This window comes from Notolepis coatsorum (assembly GCF_963971535.1).
Source record: "Notolepis coatsorum genome assembly, chromosome: 17".
Classification (NCBI taxonomy): domain Eukaryota; kingdom Metazoa; phylum Chordata; class Actinopteri; order Aulopiformes; family Paralepididae; genus Notolepis; species Notolepis coatsorum.
Genome location: NC_140181.1, coordinates 53,041,693 through 53,065,891, shown reverse-complemented (window position 1 = coordinate 53,065,891; position 24,199 = coordinate 53,041,693). Strand labels below are relative to the sequence as shown.

The 24,199-nt window shown below is 42.2% G+C and overlaps 1 protein-coding gene across 1 annotated transcript in view; it reads left to right on the top strand.

The window, feature by feature from the left end:
* Window positions 1–308: 308 nt before the first annotated feature.
* The window catches only part of zbtb17 (zinc finger and BTB domain containing 17), a gene marked incomplete at its 3' end in the record, with an annotated part of 50,672 nt that continues 26,781 nt past the window's right edge, over window positions 309–24,199 (top strand). Inside the window, exons 1-9 of the mRNA XM_084333453.1 lie at window positions 309–623; window positions 1,398–1,606; window positions 2,516–2,695; window positions 6,294–6,596; window positions 7,579–7,668; window positions 10,442–10,794; window positions 14,100–14,242; window positions 15,989–16,377; window positions 19,128–19,244. Of these exons, the coding sequence (XP_084189579.1) occupies window positions 1,402–1,606; window positions 2,516–2,695; window positions 6,294–6,596; window positions 7,579–7,668; window positions 10,442–10,794; window positions 14,100–14,242; window positions 15,989–16,377; window positions 19,128–19,244 (1,780 nt within the window). The 5' untranslated portion in view covers window positions 309–623; window positions 1,398–1,401. The remainder of the gene's footprint in view (window positions 624–1,397; window positions 1,607–2,515; window positions 2,696–6,293; window positions 6,597–7,578; window positions 7,669–10,441; window positions 10,795–14,099; window positions 14,243–15,988; window positions 16,378–19,127; window positions 19,245–24,199) is intronic.

Genomic DNA, 24,199 nt, shown 5'->3' with positions numbered 1-24,199 from the left:
TAACACAATGTAAATACTGTTTTATGGTGGATTTCTTTTATTTAATAGTCTACTTTGAAGAGTATGTTGAATAGTGAATATATAATTAGGTTAGGCCTCTTATCTGTAAGTAATGGTAGGATGTTTTTAATTATAATTAATTAAGGCCTATTATATGTGTTGATTGATGTGTTTGGAGGCACTGGTTGAGGGACAGGTATGGTGTAGTCTGTGGCGCCATCGCGTGGCCATAGTTGGTAGGTGACTCCTGCCCACCACGGAACTGCGCCTGCTCGTGTAAAATATACAACCCGGCCACTATCAATCGATCAGAGAGTGGAAGATGGCGGTGGATCGAGTCTGTGGGGCAAGATCGATCACCGAAAAACTCGATTGAGTTTGATACAAACAACTTGAGAAAAACACTTCAAAGAAAAGCCGGGTCAACCATTTGAAGAGGGGAAAGCTACGAGTACAAATAGGTAATTCTGGCGCTTGTCTCTGCTAAAATGGCGTGCGCGGAAAACGAAGAGAACGAGGCTGTAAAACGACGGGGATAAAGAAGGGCCCGACGCCACTGCACGCCATCTTGTCCCTCCACAGTGCAATAGCTAGGCACGCTGAATTAATCCCCGATAGAGAAGGTACAAGGATGGAGGAATTGTAATCAATCCGTTGCATCTTCAAACCCAAGTTTTCAAAAGTTTAGGAAAATAAGAGCATGTTTATGTCGATTTCAATATGTATTGATGTGTACCAGCGGTGTCTATACTACTTCTGCGGGGACTAGCCTAGGCTACTGTGAACACAACGATAACAACAACATGTCAAATAGAGTTTGATGTTGATTAGACTGTCTCTGTATTTGTATGGGGTTTCTTGTCACTAGTATTTATTTTATATACTTTCTTTCGAAAGGAAAACGCTATAGGCCTACTTGTTTTCACAGTGGAATGTCCTCATATCAAATACTATTATTAGTCTTAAAACTAGTAGCCAGCCGAAATGGATATACTTTTTTTTACAGTTTTAAAATAAAGTTGAATGCCTGGGCTCCAGTGTTCTACTTTGGACCAAAGTCTCTCCCTGATGTATAAAACATTCCTTTTATTGGGAATAGTCAAAAACATGGAAACCCATTATTAAGTATGTAGTCCTCCTTGGTTACAGATACTTTTTCATTAAATGCTAAATGAATGTCAATATGTGACATGATTGATTGATACTTGCATAGACTAATTCTGTATTTCTATATATAAAATAAATAAAAATTGTGCTACAATGCTTTATTTCATCATATGCCATACATCACTTCTTGCTTGTCAACAGATTCTAAAAACCCTGTGCCATCCTGCCTACCTGCTTGTCAACAGATTATAAAACCCTGTGCCATCCTGCCTACCTGCTTTGCCACCCAGCAGGATGGAGTTCCCTTGGCACAGCGGGAAGGTTCTGGAACAGCTCAACCATCAGCGCCAGCTCGGCCTGCTGTGTGACTGTACCTTTGTGGTGGATGGGGTGGACTTCAAGGCCCACAAGGCTGTGCTGGCGGCCTGCAGTGCCTACTTCCGCACCCTCTTCTTGGACCAGAAGGATGTGGTGCATTTGGACATCAGTAACGCAGCAGGTAGGGCGTCCTCCAGGTTGTGGACTGGGTTGTCTCTGTGTGCCATTTGCTTTGTCCAGGCTAGAAATATATTAAAAATTTATTGTTGAATCCAACCAGCCCTATTTTATTGATTTATTTTTTTGCTAGACTTACAGAGGGCCGGCCTACAATAGTGAATGTCCCTAACTGACTCGCTGGCTGACTGACTGGCTGAATCCCCATTGTTGAAACATGCATGCTTGAGTGTCGTGGCCAGGTCCAGCTTCACTAGACTGCCTAGTCTTATTTACAATGTCCTACAGCAATGCCTTGCCACACACTGATATAATTACATGCATCCACATCCGGGAGATTCCCAGTACAACCACAGTCTTCTAGTGTTGGACACTGGGCAGCTCTACTGGAGCAGTTTGGGGGTTAGGTGTCTTGCTCAAGAGCTCTTCAGCAGCAGTTTGATGGAGGGAAGTGGGAGGGAAGTGTAGCACCCGTTCACTTCCGCCACCCAGATTTCCTCTCCTGGAGATTCACACACACTGGTGACCTTCTGGTTACAATCCTGCTCCTCTAACATTGAGCTACATCTGCCCTCATATGCTTTAGTTTGGTGGCCAAGACAAAGCCCTGAATAGGTTCTCTGATGTCCAGTAATGTAAAGAGGAAATGCCTGTATTAGTTCTTGCTGTTGTCCAAGTTTTGTGTATACTCTACCCCTCTGGAATGGGAGAGGAAATTGGTATCTATCTTCTTGTCTGACTCTTGGGAAAGCGGTAAGCACATTTCCCATAATGTTGGCATGTTCCTTTAAGAGTACTGCCTGTCAACCTAAGTATCACACACGTGGTGTAACAATATCCAGCTCTTCTGCGGTATACCCACCTCCTCATCTACCTCCACAGCACTACCTAACCTCTTGTGTTTCTATCACAGGTTTAGGCCAAGTCCTGGAGTTCATGTACACGGCCAAGCTGAGTTTGAGTCCTCAGAATGTAGAGGACGTGGTGGCCGTCGCCAACTTTCTCCAGATGCAGGAGATCGTCAACGCTTGTTCGGCCTATCAGTCTGTTGCAGTCCCAACCCCATCACACACAGCACAAGACTTTACTGTTGGTGAGCATAGTCTTCAAATGGGGTTTTCAGTAATTTAGCTCCAGGTTCTCAACCACTTTTGTGTCAAGGACCCTCATTTGATTTAGATCTGAGAATATTTTTGTTCTCGGGTATGATTTAGTTCAGAATTCTATAGCTGAAATAAAGTGAAAGCTATTATCATAATAATAATTTTCATATAAGTCTCTCATTGGGCTGTTGGGCCTATTTTTGTGGGGGGGGCCTGGAACTCCCTCCAGGACCCCTCGTGGTCCCCTGTCCCCTGGTTGAGAACCACTGATTTAAGCTAACTAGGGCCTGACATGTTGTTGAGACTTTATCCTGATGGGGATTGATGTCCTATTTTTCCCATTTACAATATGTCTGCCAATAGACCTCTCAAGGGTGATGTATTTTCCAGCTGCTCCCGAATCTCTAGTATTTCCTGCAGCTAAAAGAAAACAAATGGACTATTAATAGATTGCTCCTATCTTCGTCTGTGGTTCATGCAGCTGTGGTCCTGAGAACAAAGCTAATATAAATTTTTCTCTCTGATAAGGCAGGGGACTTCGAATTTTAAGTTGCAGTTTAAAAAAAAAAAGGGAAGAATTGCTAGCTTAGCTAGCAAAACCTTTGGTGAAACCTAATTTTCCCATTAACCTGCCATGCAGTCTTGATACTCAGAGACAAAATTACTGGTAAACACATTTATGCCGTAAACAAGGGAGAGAAAAGGCACCAGGGCTTGTCATAAGGTATATTGGTGTCTTTGATGGAATTATGACTATGGGCTACACCAAATGCTAACTATCCGTAAAATGTATTGTCATTTACCATAAAATCAACACATAGCCCTCTCTGAACCAAAATAGGACTTTCTATGGTCTGTGTAAATATGGCCATCTTATAAAGCAGTCATATGAAAAAAGTGTGCCCAAATCCTTTTTGTGCAATTTATATCTGTGCATCATCAATACGGAATGTCATTTTGTGAGAGGACAGTGTCAACTGATGATATCGGCGCACCGATATTTTTCTGCCGGCCACTAAAAACGTTGAAAGCGATGTCAGTATTTTACTCAGCCTGAAACTTAAAAGTTACCTGGGTGGGTGTTACCTGTGTGAGCCTCGAGTAGAGCTTCTGTGGGAAACACTGCATTCTTTCAGCTGCATTATGGAAGATTGGCATGATATGGTAATATCACAATATATTGTGATTTATTACTTTTTTCAACTGCAAATTATGTCCCCAATGGAAAACATAAGTCAACATCTGTATACATTATCTGTTTTGTCTAATAAACAGATTCATTTAAGAATGAGTGATGTTCTTCATTCAGATGATCGCAGCTGAGAACATTTAGGCCATTTACGAACACCTTTTATTTCGTAACTTTGTTTCGTAAATTTTTTCTTACTAACTACTTTACGAAGATAGTTACGAAGATAGTTACGTACACTTTCGATCATGAGGTCCATTGTATTGATATAATATTGGCATGCATAATATTGTGCGCTGTATTAATTTCTTTCCCCACCCCTGAACTGCACCTTGTTTAAACATGGAGGATAAGATAATATAGACATAAAGAAAGACATTTCTTCAAGGTAACTTTGAGCTCTGTTTTACACTTTTACATTTGTGTCATTCACATTTTATGCTATGGAAATGAGTGTGTTGTGGTGCTGAGAGACGGGGTGTTACAAAGCTGAATGTAACTCCTTTAATATTCATCAGCACAACTACATGATACAGTACGTTACTGGAAAGCTAGAAAGAATGTTCTAGCCTAAATCAGAATGTTCAATGTTCTAGAATGTTCGGCTGACATCATCACAAACATTCCAGAATGTTCTGGTGGAACTAATGTTCCTAACAATAGTTCCATGGGTGAATTATGTACCATTACAATCACTACAGCGTAGTGTTTTATGGATCACGCATTACTGGTAGTGCAGGACCAGAAGAGCTTGTATAGGGAATCTCACCGTCTTTCATGCATCACTGTTGGGAGGGTTTTTCTCTTGTTCAGCCCGACTTCTCCCAATGCTGTGATTTAGCTACTTGATGAAGTTACATAGTGCAGGTCTAAAATACACTGGGTCTGTGCATCTAGGTGGCGCAGTGGGCAAGGCGCTCGCCACCAACGTTCGAGACAGGGGAGGGTAGAATTGGACAATACGAAATTGGGGACGGGAGAAAAATAGAAAAATGGTGAGAAAAAGTAGTTAAAAAATAAAAAAAATACACTGGGTCTCATTCACCAACATTGTCATAAGATTTCTCTTACGACAACCACCTTGGAAGGTCATAAGAGAAAGACAACGACAATTACACCCGGATTCACCAACGCGTGGAGAGGCTGTCTTAACTCGCCAAAATCAAAATCACAGCTGCGATTCCCAAAATTAGATAAGTCACTCATTGACAAACTTGCTTTCCCGTTTACTTCATTTGCATACAGACACGCCTGTCCAGCTCATTATAATGTGAGGGCATGCAGGTGTAGAAATAGAGGTTCGGTATTCAGCGAGGAAGTGCTTTGCGACGGATCAAAATATGATTAGATTCAAATGTATTGCCATCACACAGCACACTATATACCTATAGTGGAATAGACTGTATTAATATTCCATATTTATGCGCGCTCGGCTCCTGGCCGTGCACCTGCCGCAGCGCACACACACGTACTGTATTAGTCTACGTGCATAATGAATGAACGCACTAGGCTTATATTATTCTAATGACTTGTTTTATTAGGAGATCACAGATAATGCGCTGCCATAGTAGTCATTTCTACATCACAGTTCGACTACAGTATAGTACACATCTTAGCTTTACATCTCCACAGAGTCCGGTCCGCTCACAGTACGCCTGACTCTGTGGCGGCCCTAAGATGTGTACTGTACTTACTGTACGTATAGGGCAGAGCATATAGTATCTACTAAATCCTAATGAAACAAGTAATTAGAATAATATAAGCCTACTTTTCATTAGACATGTAGGCTATACAGTGTGCGTGCGTGCTAAACAGGTGGCCAGGGCGCAATAAGATGGTATAAATATGGAATATTAATAGTCTATTCCACTATAGATATATCCATGCGGTTAGCTTTAGGTCTTATTTATTTATCCACTGTCATTTGCAGTGTTGGTGTAGTGCTATTATTTATTTTCGGACATCAAATGCGTCTTTGAGGCATGACTTTAAATATAAAATGTAATTTTTTATCATTCAAATATTGTCATATTTATTTACATTATGATTAATTAATTCCAAGGAGGCTTGTAGAGTTGACATGAACGAAATCACTATGATTCCTCCCAAATAAAGGCCTTAAGAACACGGCGCACACCAGTCTGTCAACTTACAACTGCTATTCAGCGATCGTAAATCCTGCTCTTAGTTAGGACCGAATCCAGGAGAAGGGGCCTTTCATGAATCCCAAAATCGGCCCGAAAATGTCTTAAGTGGCGCTAAGACCAACATTTGTCAGATCTTTTGTCCTAAGTCCGTTGGTGAATGAGACCCACTGTCTCTAGCTGTCTGTCCCTCTCGTTTGGGAAAAGGGAAAATGACCAACTGTTCCTCTTCTCTTTTTTTTTACAAAACAAAAGAAAAAGTAGAGGAAGGTGAACAGAAGCTTGAGAGAGACGTGGCAGAGGAGACGCCTGGCACGTCTCCGGAGGACAAAGATTCAAATGTCACTCCGGAGAACCCGGAGGAGGAGACTGTGGCGAAGGCACAAGAGACGGTCCCCAGTGCCCCCGTCAGAGCACACTCCGGTCGGGGACGACCCCCAAAGAACGCCGCCCTCGCTGTGCAGAAGAAGACCACGGCGGCGGTGAAAGAGGACGGAGGCGCGGCTAAAGGCGTCCCCGAGTTTCAAGACGACCCGCTGGACGCCGACTACACGCCGAGTCAGTGTGTTTTCAGACATACGTTGCATATTTCTTCATTAGCATATAGCTTAAACCCTTTCACTACCACACTACAGAAGGTTAACCCTTTACTATCAGACTACAGACGGTTGTGATAGTAAAGGGTTAACCTTCTGTAGTGAAATGGTTAACCCTTTGTCGTGTGGCAGTGAAAGGGTTAAGGGGGAATTTGAAAAATTCTTCCTGTGCCCCAGTCAATATTTGTGAACACTAAAGCTAGAACCTAAAGCTAGAAATCAGAGAGGGAATCCTCCAATCGGTGATGTCTCTGGGATTTAAAATCTGGGGCTGCTCCATAGATGATGAATGGTGCTCTGCCTTTTTCAGGCCATTAAATATTTGCGTGAGCTCTTACACCCAAATTAGGTTTATATTCTAGCATTGCTAGAAGGTCTGAAGTGAACCAGAATTAAAACCTAATTTTTATTTCATTCAGAGCCCCATTCATTGTCTATGGAGCAGCCCCAGATTGACATACGGTGACATCACAGATTGGAGGGTTCTCTCTCTAGCAGCTTTAGGAGAGAGTGGTGTGCCTGTACTGTCCTGGCGTATAGGACGGACGTAGGCAAATTCTTAAAATTAGTGGCATTCCCCTTTAAGCACCAGTGCTTAAAGGGGAATAGATCATTGATAGCTGGCCCTCATTCTCAATGATGTCAAGGTACAAACAAATTTTAATGACATAATAAACAACACAGGATTAAAAAAAAGAGGATAATCAATTAAAACAAGTGCATACTGAAACTGAATGTTCTGAGGTCACTGGATTGAAATGGGTTATTGAGTTTAGGCGGCATTGTAGAACATTCCATGTTGCCGGATCATCAAAACAAAAGCAGACCAGCATATTACCAGTCAAGACAAGTTTTATACTGGGCTACAGTTATAGTTGTACTGGTTGGTTAGTAACTCATCTTTATTGTTTCTCTCTCTCCATCTCTCCTGTCTTTCTTTAAAGAATCACTGTTAAAGTCTGGTGGCACCTCGACCTACATGAGTTCTCGCGGGAGGAGAACGAGGAGAGCTCCTCGACGGAACTTCCCACCTGGTGAGCATGGTGTTCATCAACCCTGATGAAGTGAGGAAGAATAATATGCTGGTCTAGTGCTGTACAATGCATAGCATGTCAGTAACGATGATGGGGATGGTGTTTGTCAGGCTTGACTAAATGTAGCTGTGGCCTGAAGGTTAGATTAAGGTTTATGTAAATGTTGTCATTTATGTGAAAGAGAGACTGCGTGATTCCAATCTCTAGCCACAGTAAATCTCTCCCAAGTTTGCAATGTAATATCAAAGTAAAGTAAAGGTTGTTCATTCATTACGCCGCAAGAACACAGTCATGGGAATTTTATTTGAGTTTTAGAATTGTGTGTAAAATGTGTGTGGGAACCCTGCTTTGAGCAAGGCACTTTGGCCAACAGTGTCAGACTGTGGTTGTACTGGGCAGCTCCTAGTGGTCAACAGTGTCAGACTGTGGTTGTACTGGGCAGCTCCTAGTGGTCAACAGTGTCAGACTGGTTGTACTGCGCAGCTCCTAGTGGTCAACAGTGTCAGACTGTGGTTGTGCTGGGCGCGTGAATATTAAAGGCAACCTACTTGTGTTCAGCGTTTCCCTGATTGGCCACGTGACCGCCCTAGCACACGCCCTTATCCGCGCCGCGCCTGTGTGTTGTTACGCGGCAGAGAGAATGAATGGAAGCGAAATAAAGAGAGCTTATTATTAATCAGTCAGCAGCCTCCAACGGCCGAAATAACGTCACAGCAGTATAGTTTGTTTATACTTCAGAAGTATGATATTTGAACATCGTCCCCAAAATGAATGGAAGCGAAATAAAGAGAGCTTATTATTAATCAGTCAGCAGCCTCCAACGGGCGAAATAACGTCACAGCAGTGTAGTTTGTTTATACTTCAGAATAGAGCTGCCGCGATAACCGCATTACCGCGGTATCGCTGTTGCATCACGCCCACCGCAGAGTTGGGCTGAATACCGCATCACCGCTGTTTTTTTTAATAATAATAAAGTAGCGCCCAGACGTTGGACTTGCGGCTCTGCAGATATACCCTACTCGGTTCCAAGCGACCCTATTGGGTAGAAGTGGTACCAGAAAAGTCATGTGAAACATTGCAGACCACTGATTGGTCAGAAGAGAGACGCGTCACACGTTGGAGTCTCTGAACAAAAACAGAAAGCCGCCATCTTTACTGCCTCGCTAAGGATGTATTTCATTCAGGATTTGTTTGCGACAGCACCAAGTGTAATAAACAGAAAAGGATGGATTCACTGTGTATTCTGCCTCATTTATTGATGAAACAAAACCGGCATCAACCCAATTTACCACCGAGTGGAGAGTTTAGTGTCACAACAAGATCGCTGATGTGTTAAGTTTGTTGTTGTTATTAGCCTAATACTAACGTCAGCAGATATACACGAGAGGTAACGTTAAACCCGGGTTGCTTGGTAGAATAGACACAATGAGGTAACGTTAGCTTTAGCACAATAGACACAACGAGAGTCTGGTTAATGTTGTTATTGATTGATTGATTGATTGATTGAAACTGTTAAACTCTGGCTTGCTGCAAGCCCTCGGACATGGCTATGCCCACGGAGCTTTCAGTGTACACAAGCGGCCCCGCCTGGCGCCTGCATCCCCACACGGAGACAAACGGAGTAGTACCTGGCTGCAGTGGAAAAGGAACGAAGTACCAGGTACCTAAAGCGGGTCGAGTCGAGTAGGTACTATGCAGTGGAAAAGCGCCATTAGACTAGAGGCAGGCTATATGCTATAAAGAGTAGACTACTAAAAAAAAAAATGCATTCAAATTTTAATTTTTTTTTGTGCGCACTGTGCGGTAATAACCGCGGCGGTAGGAAATATTTCGCAAATTTGTGCGGTAAGGAAAATATCAATACCGCGGCAGCTCTACTTCAGAAGTATGATATTTGAACATCGTCCCCAAAATGAATGGAAGCGAAATAAAGAGAGCTTATTATTAATCAGTCAGCAGCCTCCAACGGGCGAAATAACATTATACATTATGCTCCGCGAAATAACATTATACACTCTTGAAAGAGCTTATTATTAATCAGTCAGCAGCCTCCAACGGGCGAAAACGGGCGAATTAACATTATACATTATGCTATAATGTAATAATTATACGCGAAATAACATTATACACTCTGCTGCCGCGTTCGCTGCGCGCTTCATTCATTTAATTTGGGACCTTGCAGGGACCTCTGCTGCCGCGTTCGCGGCAAAAGGGGGTGGGGGGTCTTGGCCAATCAGAGAAAAGCTGAACACAAGTAGGTTGCCTTTAATATTCACGCGTATTGCGCAGCTCCTAGTGGTCAACAGTGTCAGACTGTGGTTGTACTGGGCAGCTCCTAGTGGTCAACAGTGTCAGACTGTGGTTGTACTGGGCAGCTCCTAGTGGTCAACAGTGTCAGACTGTGGTTGTACTGGGCAGCTCCTAGTGGTCAACAGTGTCAGACTGTGGTTGTACTGGGCAGCTCCTAGTGGTCAACAGTGTCAGACTGTGGTTGTACTGGGCAGCTCCTAGTGGTCAACAGTGTCAGACTGTGGTTGTACTGGGCAGCTCTCAGGTCTGAATGTGTGGGATGTGTGGAGGAGAGCGTTGCTGAAAAGGGCAGACATGCTCAGAGAATTCACAAACTGAATTTCTTTTGGGAATGTGCGTTTTGATAGTTATACTATAGTAGTAATAGTATTAATACCTAAATGGACTGCATTTATATAGCGTTTTTATCCAATCACGCATATATTGCTTTTTATCACATTTCAATATGCTGTCCCCTTTGTAGACAACGACTCAGACGAGGGAAGTGCTCCTAAGATGCGAAAGGAGGAGAAGAAAGTGGTGGATGAGACAGAGGTGGCTGGAGAACACGAGGACGCTGGAGAAGCTGCTGTAGGGGAGGCTGAGGAGGAAGAGGAGGTCGGAGGAGGAGAAGATGAAGATGAGGAGGAGGAGGAGGAGGAGGAGGAGGAGGAGGAGGAAGAAGAAGAAGAAGAAGAAGAAGAAGAAGAGGAGGAGGAGGCTAACAGCCAGACGGAAGAGGAAGGGTCAGGCAGCGGGAAAGAGGGGAGGTCTCTGTCAGGAATCAGCAGCCGCTCTGAGTCAAAGCCCTACAGCTCTGTGACTCACAAATGTGAGGTGAGGAGTGTGTGTGTGTGTGTTAGGGCTGTCTTAAATACTTCAAAGCTTCGAAGCTTCGTTCGATGGCACAAGCTTCAAACATTAAAAAAAATCGAAGTTAAATTTATTTTATTATTATTTATTTTATTATTATTTTTTTGCCTCCAAAATCTTGCGCCTCCATTCCAATGAAACGAAAGTAAGCGGCGCCTCGACTCCACCTCTCTACAACAAGCACGTGGAGATTATCTGTGTTGAAAACAACAAGGACATGTGCAGCAGACATGTCGACGAAGAAGTCATCAGACGTGTGGTTACACTTTAAAATATGCAAAGACAATGCCCAAAAAGCCGAGTGCCAGATATGCCAGAAGAAAATGGCATATCACAACTCTACAACAACTTTGTCAAATCACCTAAAAAACTTAAGTATCGTTGTACACGACGGCGACGCCACACAAAACATTAATAAGGCTATGCCTATGCTGCTATGACTAATGTGTTACCAAGTTGGCTAATTTAATTGTAATCATCTGCTTTTGTAGGTGCATTGTCTGATATAATTATAAATTAAATATAATATAATTGTTTGCTTGATAGACGAAGGTTGCAACATAATTATGTAATGTCATGTTGTTGGCTGTGAGAGCAGCCCCACTGCACCCAGGCAGCGCAGCCGAGTGAAACCTTGTTGGCTGCGTCACAGTCACGAAAGGGGCTACTTACTTAATTAATCCAATCCACTTTATTTATAGAGCACATTTAAAAACAACAAAGTTTACCAAAGTGCTGTACAAGTCCCACAACATAAGATTAAGAAAAAAAAATTATAATTCTTTTTTTTCGAAGCTTCGAATTAAAATCGAAGCTCGGCCCCGAAGCTTCGATTGCCAAAAAAAGCTTCGAAGGTCAGCCCTAGTGTGTGTGTGTGTTGTGTGTGTGTGTGTGTGTGTGTGAGAATTTGAATGGGGATGGGGGAAATGATTGATACAGTATGCTATCGAGATACCAAGGGGTGAGAACCACCAGAGGCCCCACAATATGATATTATCACGATACTAGAGTCACCATATTGTAATATCACGATATTGCGATATATTGCAAATGATTACTTTTTTCAACTGCAAATGATGTCTCCAACGAAAAACGTAATATCTGTAATAATAAAAAAAAAAAATATATATATATCATCTGTTTTATCTAATAAGATAACATTTTCAGTCCGTTCACTTCATTCCAATAATTTTTATTGCAGTAAAATGGGATTGTCAAGCGAAAATTAAAAGTAAATGATTCATTATTTTTTTTACCTCAATACTTGCCGTCACTGTATTGATATATTATTGGCACGCAAAATATTGCAATATATTGCAATACCACCACCCCTAATGATACCATATCAATACATTGACACTAGTATAGTGATCTTACGTATATGACTTAAAGGAAAACGCCAACATTTTGGGAAATTAGCTTATTTGCCATCTTCCCTGGAGTTAGACAAGAAGATACATACCCTTTTCTTCTCTGTGCGTGCATTAGGCTTAGGGAACAGCCGCTCTGTTAGCGTAGCTTAGCTTCATCACTGGAAGTGGGGCAGTCCTTTACCCTGAAGTTCCCTACAGTCACGAAATACACTCCAAATACAACTCCAAAACGTTCCTGTAAACATGTTGTGACCTGTGTATTTACCACGTGGAGAAATAAAAAATAATTGAATTCGACAATTACGTTTTCTAAGCAAATATACTCTGAACAATTTTTTGCCGAACCACTCCTCTCGGGGCGCAGTCAGTGATTTCACGCAACGCAGTGATACTTACTAATGTGACGCCAGTGTTTGTTTACATTCTCATTTCATTCAAAGGATCCGAACCGATTTACGAACCTAAACTAACGTTACAACTAACCTAAAGTTAGTTTAGGTTCGTGTTAACGTTAGATAATGTACAAAATAAACGTATTTCTCGTGCTATAGACGTCGCTCTTTTATTTTGGAACCCCCCGACCGGAAGTAAAAATTGACCCTCGTTATTTGCTTTAGTGTCCGGTTGTTGGTTTTCGTTAGCTAGCAGCATATCAACACCAGCCATGGGAATACTGTTTTCTAAATTGGGGAGGCTTTTAATCGTCAAGGTAAGCGGATTTTAAGTCATGGTATCCATAAACTTCAATCGGTTTGGATCCTTTGAATGAAATGAGAATGTACCGTACTTTTCGCACTATAAGCCGCACCTGACTGTAAGCCGCAGCAGCTAAATTGAATGATACAGTGTACATATATAAGCCGCACTTATAAGCCGCATGTGTTTTAATGTTTACCGTAATTACCATATGTAAGGAGTGGAGCCTGCGGCTTAATTTGACTCAACACGGGAAACCTCACCCGGCCCGGACACGGAAAGGATTGACAGATTGATTGCTCTTTCTAGATTCTGTGGGTGGTGGTGCATGTTCTTATATTGAGCTTTAAGTTCCCACCTCTACAGAGAATGACTCCCACCTCTACAGAGAATGACTCCCACCTCACCTCTACAGAGAGACTCCCATTGGGACACAATACTGTCGGATAAATAACAAGAATTAACTCATTTACAAGTTGTATTAAGTTTAGCAAATAAGGGAACGGATAAATAACATTTCAATGTTCAATTTAAAAAAAAAAAGCAATATTTCGATTTTCGGGTTTTGTCCACATATAAGCCGCACCGTTATATAAGCCGCAGGGTCGAAAAATGGGGGAAAAAGCTGCAGCTTATAGTCCGAAAAGTACGGTAAACAAACACTGGCGTCACGTTAGTAAGTATCACTGCGTTGCGTGAAATCACTGACTGCGCCCCGAGAGGAGTGGTTCGGCAAAAAATAGTTCTGAGTATATTTGCTTAGAAAACGTAATTGTCTAATTCAATTATTTTTAATTTCTCCATGTGGTAAATACACAGGTCACAACATGTTTACAGGAATGTTTTGGAGTTGTATTTGGAGTGTATTTCGTGACTGTAGGGGACTGTAGGGAACTTCAGGGTAAAGGACTGCCCCACTTCCAGTGATGAAGCTAAGCTACGCTAACGGAGCGGCTGTTCCCTAAGCCTAATGCACGCACAGAGAAGAAAAGGGTATGTATCTTCTTGTCTAACTCCAGGGAAGATGGCAAATAAGCTAATTTCCCAAAATGTTGGTGTTTTCCTTTAATGTGGCCTAAGTACCATGATAATATTAATATTGGTAGCTTCATGTGATTCCCAACATAACGCGTGAATAAGGTTTGAAGATCGTACAATTCCTAAGGCGTGCACTCACATGGAGTTTGTCTCTCTCTCTAGGACTGTGGGAAGAAGTTCACTCACACTGGGAATTTCAAGAGACACGTCCGTATCCACACAGGAGAGAAGCCGTTCAGCTGCAGGGACTGCCACAAGGCCTTCTCCGACCCTGCAGCCTGCAAAGCCCACGAGAAGACACACAGGTTTGTAGGAGAACCGTGTCTCTAACATTGGGAAGTTAATCATCCCTATTCACGTGCCTTTGTTCACCTCCATTCATCAGAAGTGATGGCTTACTCAGCTCATCCCAGATCGTTTTATCAGGGAGTGGATGTGTTTGGAATCAAGGTCCCTTATTTTTTATATCATTGATTATTATCATTGATGAACCAGCTCAAGCGTACAGAGATTTTGCCCATGGCTTCATAGGAGGCTTTTGGCAGATTTGTCCAAATCTCCTAAATAGGTAGGATGGGTCAAATGCAGAGGACGAACTTCCCCAAGGGGATTAATAAAGGTTCAACTTAACAACTGAACTCAGCTGCTACAGTCACCCACGCTTATTTCAAAGCTCTGTAGTAGGGGTGGGAATCGCCAGAGACCTCACGATACGATACGATCGCGATACTTGCGTCACGATACGATAGTATCGCGATACTAAATATATCGCGATACGCTGAGTATTGAGGAATATATATTTTGTCAACATGTTTTATCTAATAAAATAAAGTTCAATCTGTTCATCTCACTTCAATCATTTTTATTGCAGAACATGGTATTTTCGCAAGCAGACTGTAATCTGTGTTACATGTACCTGACAAACTGAACTGTTTGTATTACAGTCATATTCCAACTTAACTGAATGCACGTGTGTGCGTGTGGACTACTGTACTATTACAGGTATTGAAATGAACAATGCAACTTCCTTATACAAAAAAAAAATATATATATATATATATATTTTATGAATAATTAAATATTGATACTTGGCGTCCGTGTATCGATACAGTATCGCCACGAAAAGTATCGCGATACTACTACGTATCGATTTTTTCCCCCACCCCTACTCTGTAGTAGCTTTTACATAAATTATGACTATGGACATTAGCATTCTTGACTGCACTTGGCTTGCACATGGGAAAAAAGCATTGCCTGGATCCAGACCCTGAATCGGCAATCACTAGTCCCATCTACAAGATTGTGGCAACAAATTTCCCTTATAAGACATTAAAGTATCTATTTATCTTAATTTAGAAACAGAATGCTATCCAGTCCGATTATCAGGCATAAAAATGCATTGCGTCAATAATCGTTAGATCTTTATCCACTTGCTGAGCCTCTTACATCACATGCCTTTTTGCCAGACCCTGAGGGCTAGCCTACACTAGTGAATGTCCTTAACTGTTGAAAGACTCATACAAGAGTGTTGTGGCTAGGTTTGGCTTAACTAGGCTTACCTATGCCTTGTCTCCACTAGCCAGGGTTTAGCAATGCTGTGGCCTAATACACAGTGAGTGTCTCCATTCTCTTTAGAACCTGGTCAAACCTGGCTGGACCCTGGCTGAGACGGACACCTTTCACAACCTGGCCAAAGCCGGTTGGGACTGTTCATCATGGTTTAGCTTGTGTACCATGCATTTTGAAAGGTTGCCTAGCAAACGGGGACTTTACAAGAAACGCAAATGGAGACAAAAACCCAACCGTACCATACCATGCTAGACCTTGGCTAGCCCCAGCCAGACTGAACATAGCTAATGGAGACACAAACCCAACCATACCATGCTAGACCATGGCTAGCCCCAGCCAGGCTGAACATAGCTAATGGAGACACAAACCCAACCATACCATACCATGCTAGACCATGGCTAGCCCCAGCCAGGCTGAACATAGCTAATGGAGACACAAACATCTTTAATATTCTCTCATCTCCACCTCTTCTTTCCTCATAGCCCTCTGAAACCGTATTGCTGCTCTACCTGCGGCAAGAGCTACCGCCAGATCAGCCTGCTCAACCTGCACCGCAAGCGTCACACGGGCGAGGCGCGCTACAGCTGCGAGGAGTGCGGCAAACTCTTCACCACCTCCGGAAACCTGAAGCGCCACCAGCTGGTGCACAGCGGCGAGAAGCCGTACCACTGCGACTACTGCTTGAGGGCCTTCTCCGACCCCACCGCCAAGATGCGACACCTGGAGACCCACGACACCAACAAGGGCAACAAGTGTCCACACTGCGACAAGCGCTTCAACCAGATAGGGAACCTGAAGGCTCACCTGAAGATCCACATCTCGGACGGTCCGCTCAAGTGCAAAGAATGCGGGAAACAGTTCACCACTTCGGGTGAGTGTTTTACTCAGGCGTGCAGAAGCAAGCGCTGATGGGTAGAGCGTTTGGTATCGAGAACCGACCAAATCATGTGCGGCACCGGAATGTTGAGAATCCAGGGAAAAAGAAGATTGTTCTCGGAATGGAATGGCAGGCAAAGCTCTTTTTTTTCTAGTAGTTTCCATGGCTCAACTTTAATTACAATAATGAAACCAAACAAGTGAAATGAACCGTGACACTGTAAGCAGTGTGGTGAAGCCAAGTATCGGTTTCTCAAACGATACCCAACCCTACTGACAAGCCTTTCTCCTTTAGACGCTTTCTATTACTGTTGTATGATAATCTCCTGGGCCCTCATTCACCAACGTGACTTACGCACAGATATGTGCTTAAGCTGTGCGTACAACCATTTCTAAGCAAAGAGTGGGATTCATCAATTTCAACTTGAACTTGACTTCGTGCTTATGTGTACGCACAGCTCTGAGCATGCGTAGCTGACGCCCAGTGGTAGAATATCGTTACTACGGCACAAGCGCTCCTCAGTACATGCATTCGTTTCAACGCGGAAATAAAGACACTGGCGCGTTCTGTATGACCCCCGTAATTCATTATAGTTCATTGTGAAATAGCGATATTAGTGTAATTATTGTCAAACCCTAAATAGCATGTGGAATAGGTCTTTCTCTCCGAATGAATGCAGGTTTATATATATAGCGTTATCGGGTGCACTGACTGCGCTCGCAGGAACTGTTTTCAGAGATAGCATCAGATAGGGATGAATGAATGAATGAGGGGCAGTCTAATTGCAGAGAGAACATAATATTAACTAGAGTCCACTACCCGAGACACCTCCTTCATTTGTACCGCAATTTGGGACCCAAATTGGAGCTATGAGCTTAAAAGCTTTTCCGTGCTTATTTGAGAAGGTCCAGCTGCAGAGCCGGAGAGACAGACAGCAGAGAGACAGACAGACAGATAGACACTGTTCCACAGTGTGTGTGTGTGACCACTAGTCTCCTAGTAGAGACCCCCCCCCCCCTCTGGACCACCTCCCAGTAGAGACCCCCCCCCCCTCTGGACCACCTCCTAGTAGAGACAAGTTTTCTGAAATTTATGTTTATATATGCAAATGAGGCACTTCCCCATTAAATATGTGGACATTTATGGATGCAATAAGGCAAAATGAAGTAAAATGAACAACTAAATGTGTGTTATTGACGTTTTATTGTCACTAGTTTCATAGAAGACATGTTTAGGAAGCAAAATATAACAATCTCAAAATCAACAAAAAAAGTATATTTGCCTATTCACCTGCAGTGTCTCGCCTTAATCCTCATCTTCGTCTTCTTCCTAGAGAAGTCTCTACTAGGAGGTGGTCCAGAGGGGGGGGGGGGGGGCTGAGTCTCTACTATTAGACTAGTAGTCACACGCACGCACGCGCACACACACACACACACTGTGGAACAGTGTCTGTCTGTCTGTCTGTCTCTCTGCTGTCTGTCTCTCTGCTGTCTCTCTCAAAATAGTATAAGTGCTATCTTGGCCCTGAGAGTTGCTCTCCGGCTCTGCAGCTGGACCCTTCTCCAATCAGCACGAAAAAAGCTATAAGCTTATAAAACGATTTAATATGCTAAACTTCGTTTTAAATTCCTTAATTCACGTTTGTTTATTTCATAAAGATTTTCCCGACATAATGCTACCTGCCCCGACCAGATCCGTGACTCTGTTGCGATACAGATGAATTATCTACTCAGAAAGCTTATAAAACGATTTAATATGCTAAACTTTGTTTTTAAATTCTTTAATTCACTTTTGTTTATTTCATAAGGATTTTCCCGACATAATGCTACCTGCCCCGACCAGATCCGTGACTCTGTTGCGATACAGATGAATTATCTACTCAGAATAGTATTATAAAGTGGCTATCTTTTATGCTATAGATCACTGCTGGTATGTGCGTGCAGAACCTTTATTTCAGCGGGGACTGTAGTATTTATTTGACGTTACTGTACAATATATGTGTATTAAAAGACGGAGCTGTCTTTTATTGTATTATAATAATTATTAATATTAAAAATAAATTAAGAAAGGCATTCTTATTCCAGCATGCATTAATGACACTAACGGGCAACGGCAAAACAGTGGTTAATGGTCTTTATTAGTGTTTGCGGTGTCCAGGCAGCAATGGTCTTTTAGGAAGTTAATAGATATAATATCCGACAGTGTACAACACCCTCGGCTTAGTCCACTTTTCCACATTTCATGGGGGTGGTCCATTACCGTATATGGTTAATCGGGGCGGTTCTGGTATGCAAATACGTGAAAGTGTGCACGAGCCTCGGCGCAGGGCCAAGGTGATATTTATCATGACAGGTGTGCGTAGAACCTGCGTACGCACGTGTGGTAAATCCCGTTTATTTTGTGCGTGCACTCATTCTAAATTCTGTGCTTACGTGTGGAAATAGAACATTTTCCACGTCACGTTGATGAATGAGGGCCCTGGTTTCACGCTTCAAAGGGGCGTTAAGGGAGTGTTGTGCATTTTCAATTGGGTGACGGTACAAAACAGGAGGACATGTAGGAAAAGTAGATTGAGTTCATCATCGCCTACTCTTTGTTGATTTAAATAAATTGTTATGTATCATTTTTAATTATTGCATCTGGTCTGTGATGTGTTTTGACTGGTTTGTGTCTGCAGTCAACAATTGTCTTTCATCTTTTGCCTGACCCTTTTTGTCTGACGGCATCTGGTTTTGTTTCCCCAGGAAATCTGAAGAGACACCTGCGTGTTCATAGTGGAGAAAAACCCTATGTCTGCATGCACTGTCAAAGGGCTTTCTCTGACCCAGGTGCACTGCAGAGACATGAGCGCATACACACAGGTAATAGTGCTGGCATCTCACTGCAGAGACATGAGTGCATATTATACACAGGTAATAGTGCATACACACACAGGTAATAGTGCTCATTTTATGCCTATTTTTTTCTGTTGTGAAGCACTTTGAGCTGCAGTTTCTGTATGAAGGGTGCTATACAAATAAAGTGTATTATTATTATTATTATTATTATTATTATTATTATTATTATTATTATTATTATTATTATTATTATATACACAGGTAATAGTGTATACACACAGGTAATAGTGCACACACACAGGTAATAGTGCATATACACAGGTAATAGTGCATAGGGGTGTAACGATGCATCGATCCTAATGTGACGATTCAACTGCATCGATTTGAAAATGTTAGAATCAATTATAATCTAAACAAATATATATAAAAAAAAATTATGTTTTTTTGTATTGTTGTTTTTATTGACATGAATCAGTTCCCCCAGCCACATTTGTGTGTTCAACATTTTTGGGGGAATTAACTGATAGAAAATGTATCGAATCGAATCGTGGTCAAATTAAGAGATTTCATGATGCATTGAATCGTTGCCTGAAGAATCTTAATCGAATTTAATCGTTGTGAGGTTGCATCGTTACACCCCTAGTGCATACACACAGGCACTAGTGCATACACACAGGTAATAGTGCACACACACAGATAATAGTGCATATACACAGGTAGTAGTGCACACACACAGGTAATAGTGCATACACACAGATAATAGTGCATATACACAGGTAATAGTGCACACACAGATAATAGTGCATATACACAGGTAGTAGTGCATATACACAGGTAGTAGTGCACACACACAGGTAATAGTGCATACACACAGGTAATAGTGCATACACACACAGGTAATAGTGCATACACACACGGGTAATAGTGCATACACACACAGGTAATAGTGCATACACACACAGGTAATAGTGCACACACACGGGTAATAGTGCATACACACACACAGGTAATAGTGCATACACACACAGGTAATAGTGCATACACACAGGTAATAGTGCATACACACACACACAGGTAATAGTGCACACACACGGGTAATAGTGCACACACACACACAGGTAATAGTGCATACACACACACACACAGGTAATAGTGCATACACACAGGTAATAGTGCATACACAAAGGTAATAGTGCATACACACAGGTAATAGTGCACACACACAGGTAATAGTGCATACACACACAGGTAATAGTGCATACACACACGGGTAATAGTGCATACACACAGGTAATAGTGCATACACACACAGGTAATAGTGCATACACACACACAGGTAATAGTGCATACACACACAGGTAATAGTGCATACACACACACACAGGTAATAGTGCATACACACACACAGGTAATAGTGCATACACACACACAGAGGTAATAGTGCATACACACAGGTAATAGTGCATACACACACACAGGTAATAGTGCACACACACGGGTAATAGTGCATACACACACAGGTAATAGTGCATACACACACACAGGTAATAGTGCATACACACACAGGTAATAGTGCATACACACACACAGGTAATAGTGCATACACAGGTAATCGTGCATACACACAGGTAATAGTGCATACACACACACAGGTAATAGTGCACACACACGGGTAATAGTGCATACACACACAGGTAATAGTGCATACACACACACAGGTAATAGTGCATACACACAGGTAATAGTGCATACACACAGGTAATAGTGCATACACACACACATGTAATAGTGCACACACACGGGTAATAGTGCATACACACACACACACAGGTAATAGTGCATACACACACACAGGTAATAGTGCATACACACAGGTAATAGTGCATACACAAAGGTAATAGTGCATACACACAGGTAATAGTGCACACACACAGGTAATAGTGCATACACACACGGGTAATAGTGCATACACACACGGGTAATAGTGCATACACACAGGTAATAGTGCATACACACACACAGGTAATAGTGCATACACACACACAGGTAATAGTGCATACACACACAGGTAATAGTGCATACACACACACAGGTAATAGTGCATACACACACACAGGTAATAGTGCATACACACACACAGAGGTAATAGTGCATACACACAGGTAATAGTGCATACACACACACAGGTAATAGTGCACACACACGGGTAATAGTGCATACACACACAGGTAATAGTGCATACACACACACACAGGTAATAGTGCATACACACACAGGTAATGGTGCATACACACACACAGGTAATAGTGCATACACAGGTAATCGTGCATACACACAGGTAATAGTGCATACACACACAGGTAATAGTGCACACACACGGGTAATAGTGCATACACACACACAGGTAATAGTGCATACACACACACAGGTAATAGTGCATACACACACAGGTAATAGTGCATACACACAGGTAATAGTGCACACACAGGTAATAGTGCATACACACACACACAGGTAATAGTGCATACACACACACACACACACACAGGTAATAGTGCATACACACACATGTAATAGTGCATACACACAGGTAATAGTGCATACACACACAGGTAATAGTGCATACACACACACACAGGTAACAGTGCATACACACACACGGGTAATAGTGCATACACACAGGTAATAGTGCACACACACACAGGTAATAGTGCATACACACACAGGTAGTAGTGCACACACACAGGTAATAGTGCATACACACAGGTATTAGTGCATACACACACATGTAATAGTGCATACACACACAGGTAATAGTGCATACACACACACAGGTAATAGTGCATACACACACAGGTAATAGTGCATACACACACGGGTAATAGTGCATACACACAGGTAATAGTGCATACACACAGGTAGTAGTGCACACACACAGGTAATAGTGCATACACACAGGTAGTAGTGCACACACAGGTAATAGTGCATACACACAGGTAATAGTGCACACAAACAGGTAATAGTGCATATACACAGGTAATAGTGCATACACACAGGTAATAGTGCATACACACAGGTAGTAGTGCACACACACAGGTATACACACAGGTAATAGTGCATATACACACACACAGGTAATAGTGCATACACACAGGTAATAGTGCATACACACACAGGTAATAGTGCATACACACTAGGGATGCACGATATTGATTTTTTTGACACCGATACCGATAACTTTATGCTCCTCAAGCCGATACCGATAACCGATATTTATTGTATTATAATATTTTTTTTAACTGTATATATATATATATATATTTTTTATCAAAAAAAAAAATTGAGTATTTATAAGCTCCGACGTCATCGGTACTGCTATCGGTACTCGAGAAATTATGGAGTTTTTTTTGAGGAATTTAAACGTCGCAAACTAATCTTGTTGGCCGTTGTCCATATCTCTCCTGCCTCTGTCTGCGCGGGGAGCGGGCTGCCTGCTCTCTCCTCTCTTCCCCTCCCACACACACACACACACACACACACACACACACACACACACCGAGTACAGACAGCTCTGCTCTCATAATGGCGGACAGAACGAAATGTTCAAAAGTCTGGGTCTATTTTACTAAAGTCGATGCTGACAACGCTCGTTGCCACAAGTGCAACAAGACATTTGCCAGTAATGTATAAGCGCTGGTACTTGTCAATGTGGCTGGCGGGGAGATAACGTTAGCTCCGAGTAGAGTAATGGCTGACAATCCGGAGGTAAATTCTCTTCCAACCCCCATCCAATATCGGTTCACTGAGAGGGTAGGAACCAGGAATTATAATCTTAGAGGGAAACAGAAACTCCAGCAACCGGGTGTAAGAACCACTCAAAAATCTATGTGTATATCTGTTTGTGGAGTAAAATTATGGAATGGATTTGACGAGGACGTTAAACTGAGTAAAAACATATACCAGTTTAAAAGAAAGTTAAAAAAAGGAATATTGGAAAGGTATAAGGAGGAGGGTGAACATGATGTTTGGCATTAAAAGGAGTATGTATATAAAATATGTATTGACGGGTCAGACTCATGTATGTCTTGTTGAGATGTCGGGGGATGTGGGAAGCGGAGCTGTGTTACATGTTGTATGTAGAGGGTGATGGCCGGGGTGTGGGGAATGGAAGTTCACAGGATTGGCTTCTTCCATACCACTTTTCGGACCATGGATGGTGTCTGTTGTTGCTGTTGTCTATTGTTTTGTGGTGGTTGTAGTGTTGTTTTGTGGTTGTCTTGTATTGTATAGGTTGTATGGTTTGAAATGAAAAAATTAAACTGATACTGATACTTGTTTAGTTTAAAAATAGGGGGCAGGTAACCATAAGATTTATTCTTCTTCCTGCTCCTTTTGCCCATGGTAGAACTCTATTTATGATTTTGTATGAAAACTGTATGATTGTATTGCTTCCATGTGGCAAATAAAAATTCTGAATCTGAAAAAAAAATAAACGAACGAGAGCTTCTGATTGGTGGTAAGAAGAAGGGTGGGTGCAAGCCGTGGGACGTAATTGGCAGATCGACTGTCTGTCTCCGAATGTAACGTGACTACGTCACAGCCAAGAAAGGGAGCGCTGGATTTGTGAAAAACTCCCTGTTCCTAAACCACACGCTATCAGTTTTACCACAGTACTGGCAAAACGGGAGGAGGCTATAATAAAAACAAGCGCCCTTCATCCAAATCCACCCACACCGGATTTCTTTTAACCAAAAAATGTATTATATGTTATCGGATCTATCAATAACGTTATCGAGTTTATCGGGATGACGTCATAATTGCTGATATCGGCCCGATAATTATCGTGCATCCCTAATACACACAGGTAATAGTACACACACACACACACACACACACAGGTAATAGTGCATACACACAGGTAATAGTGCACACACAGGTAATAGTGCATACACACAGGTAATAGTGCATACACACACACA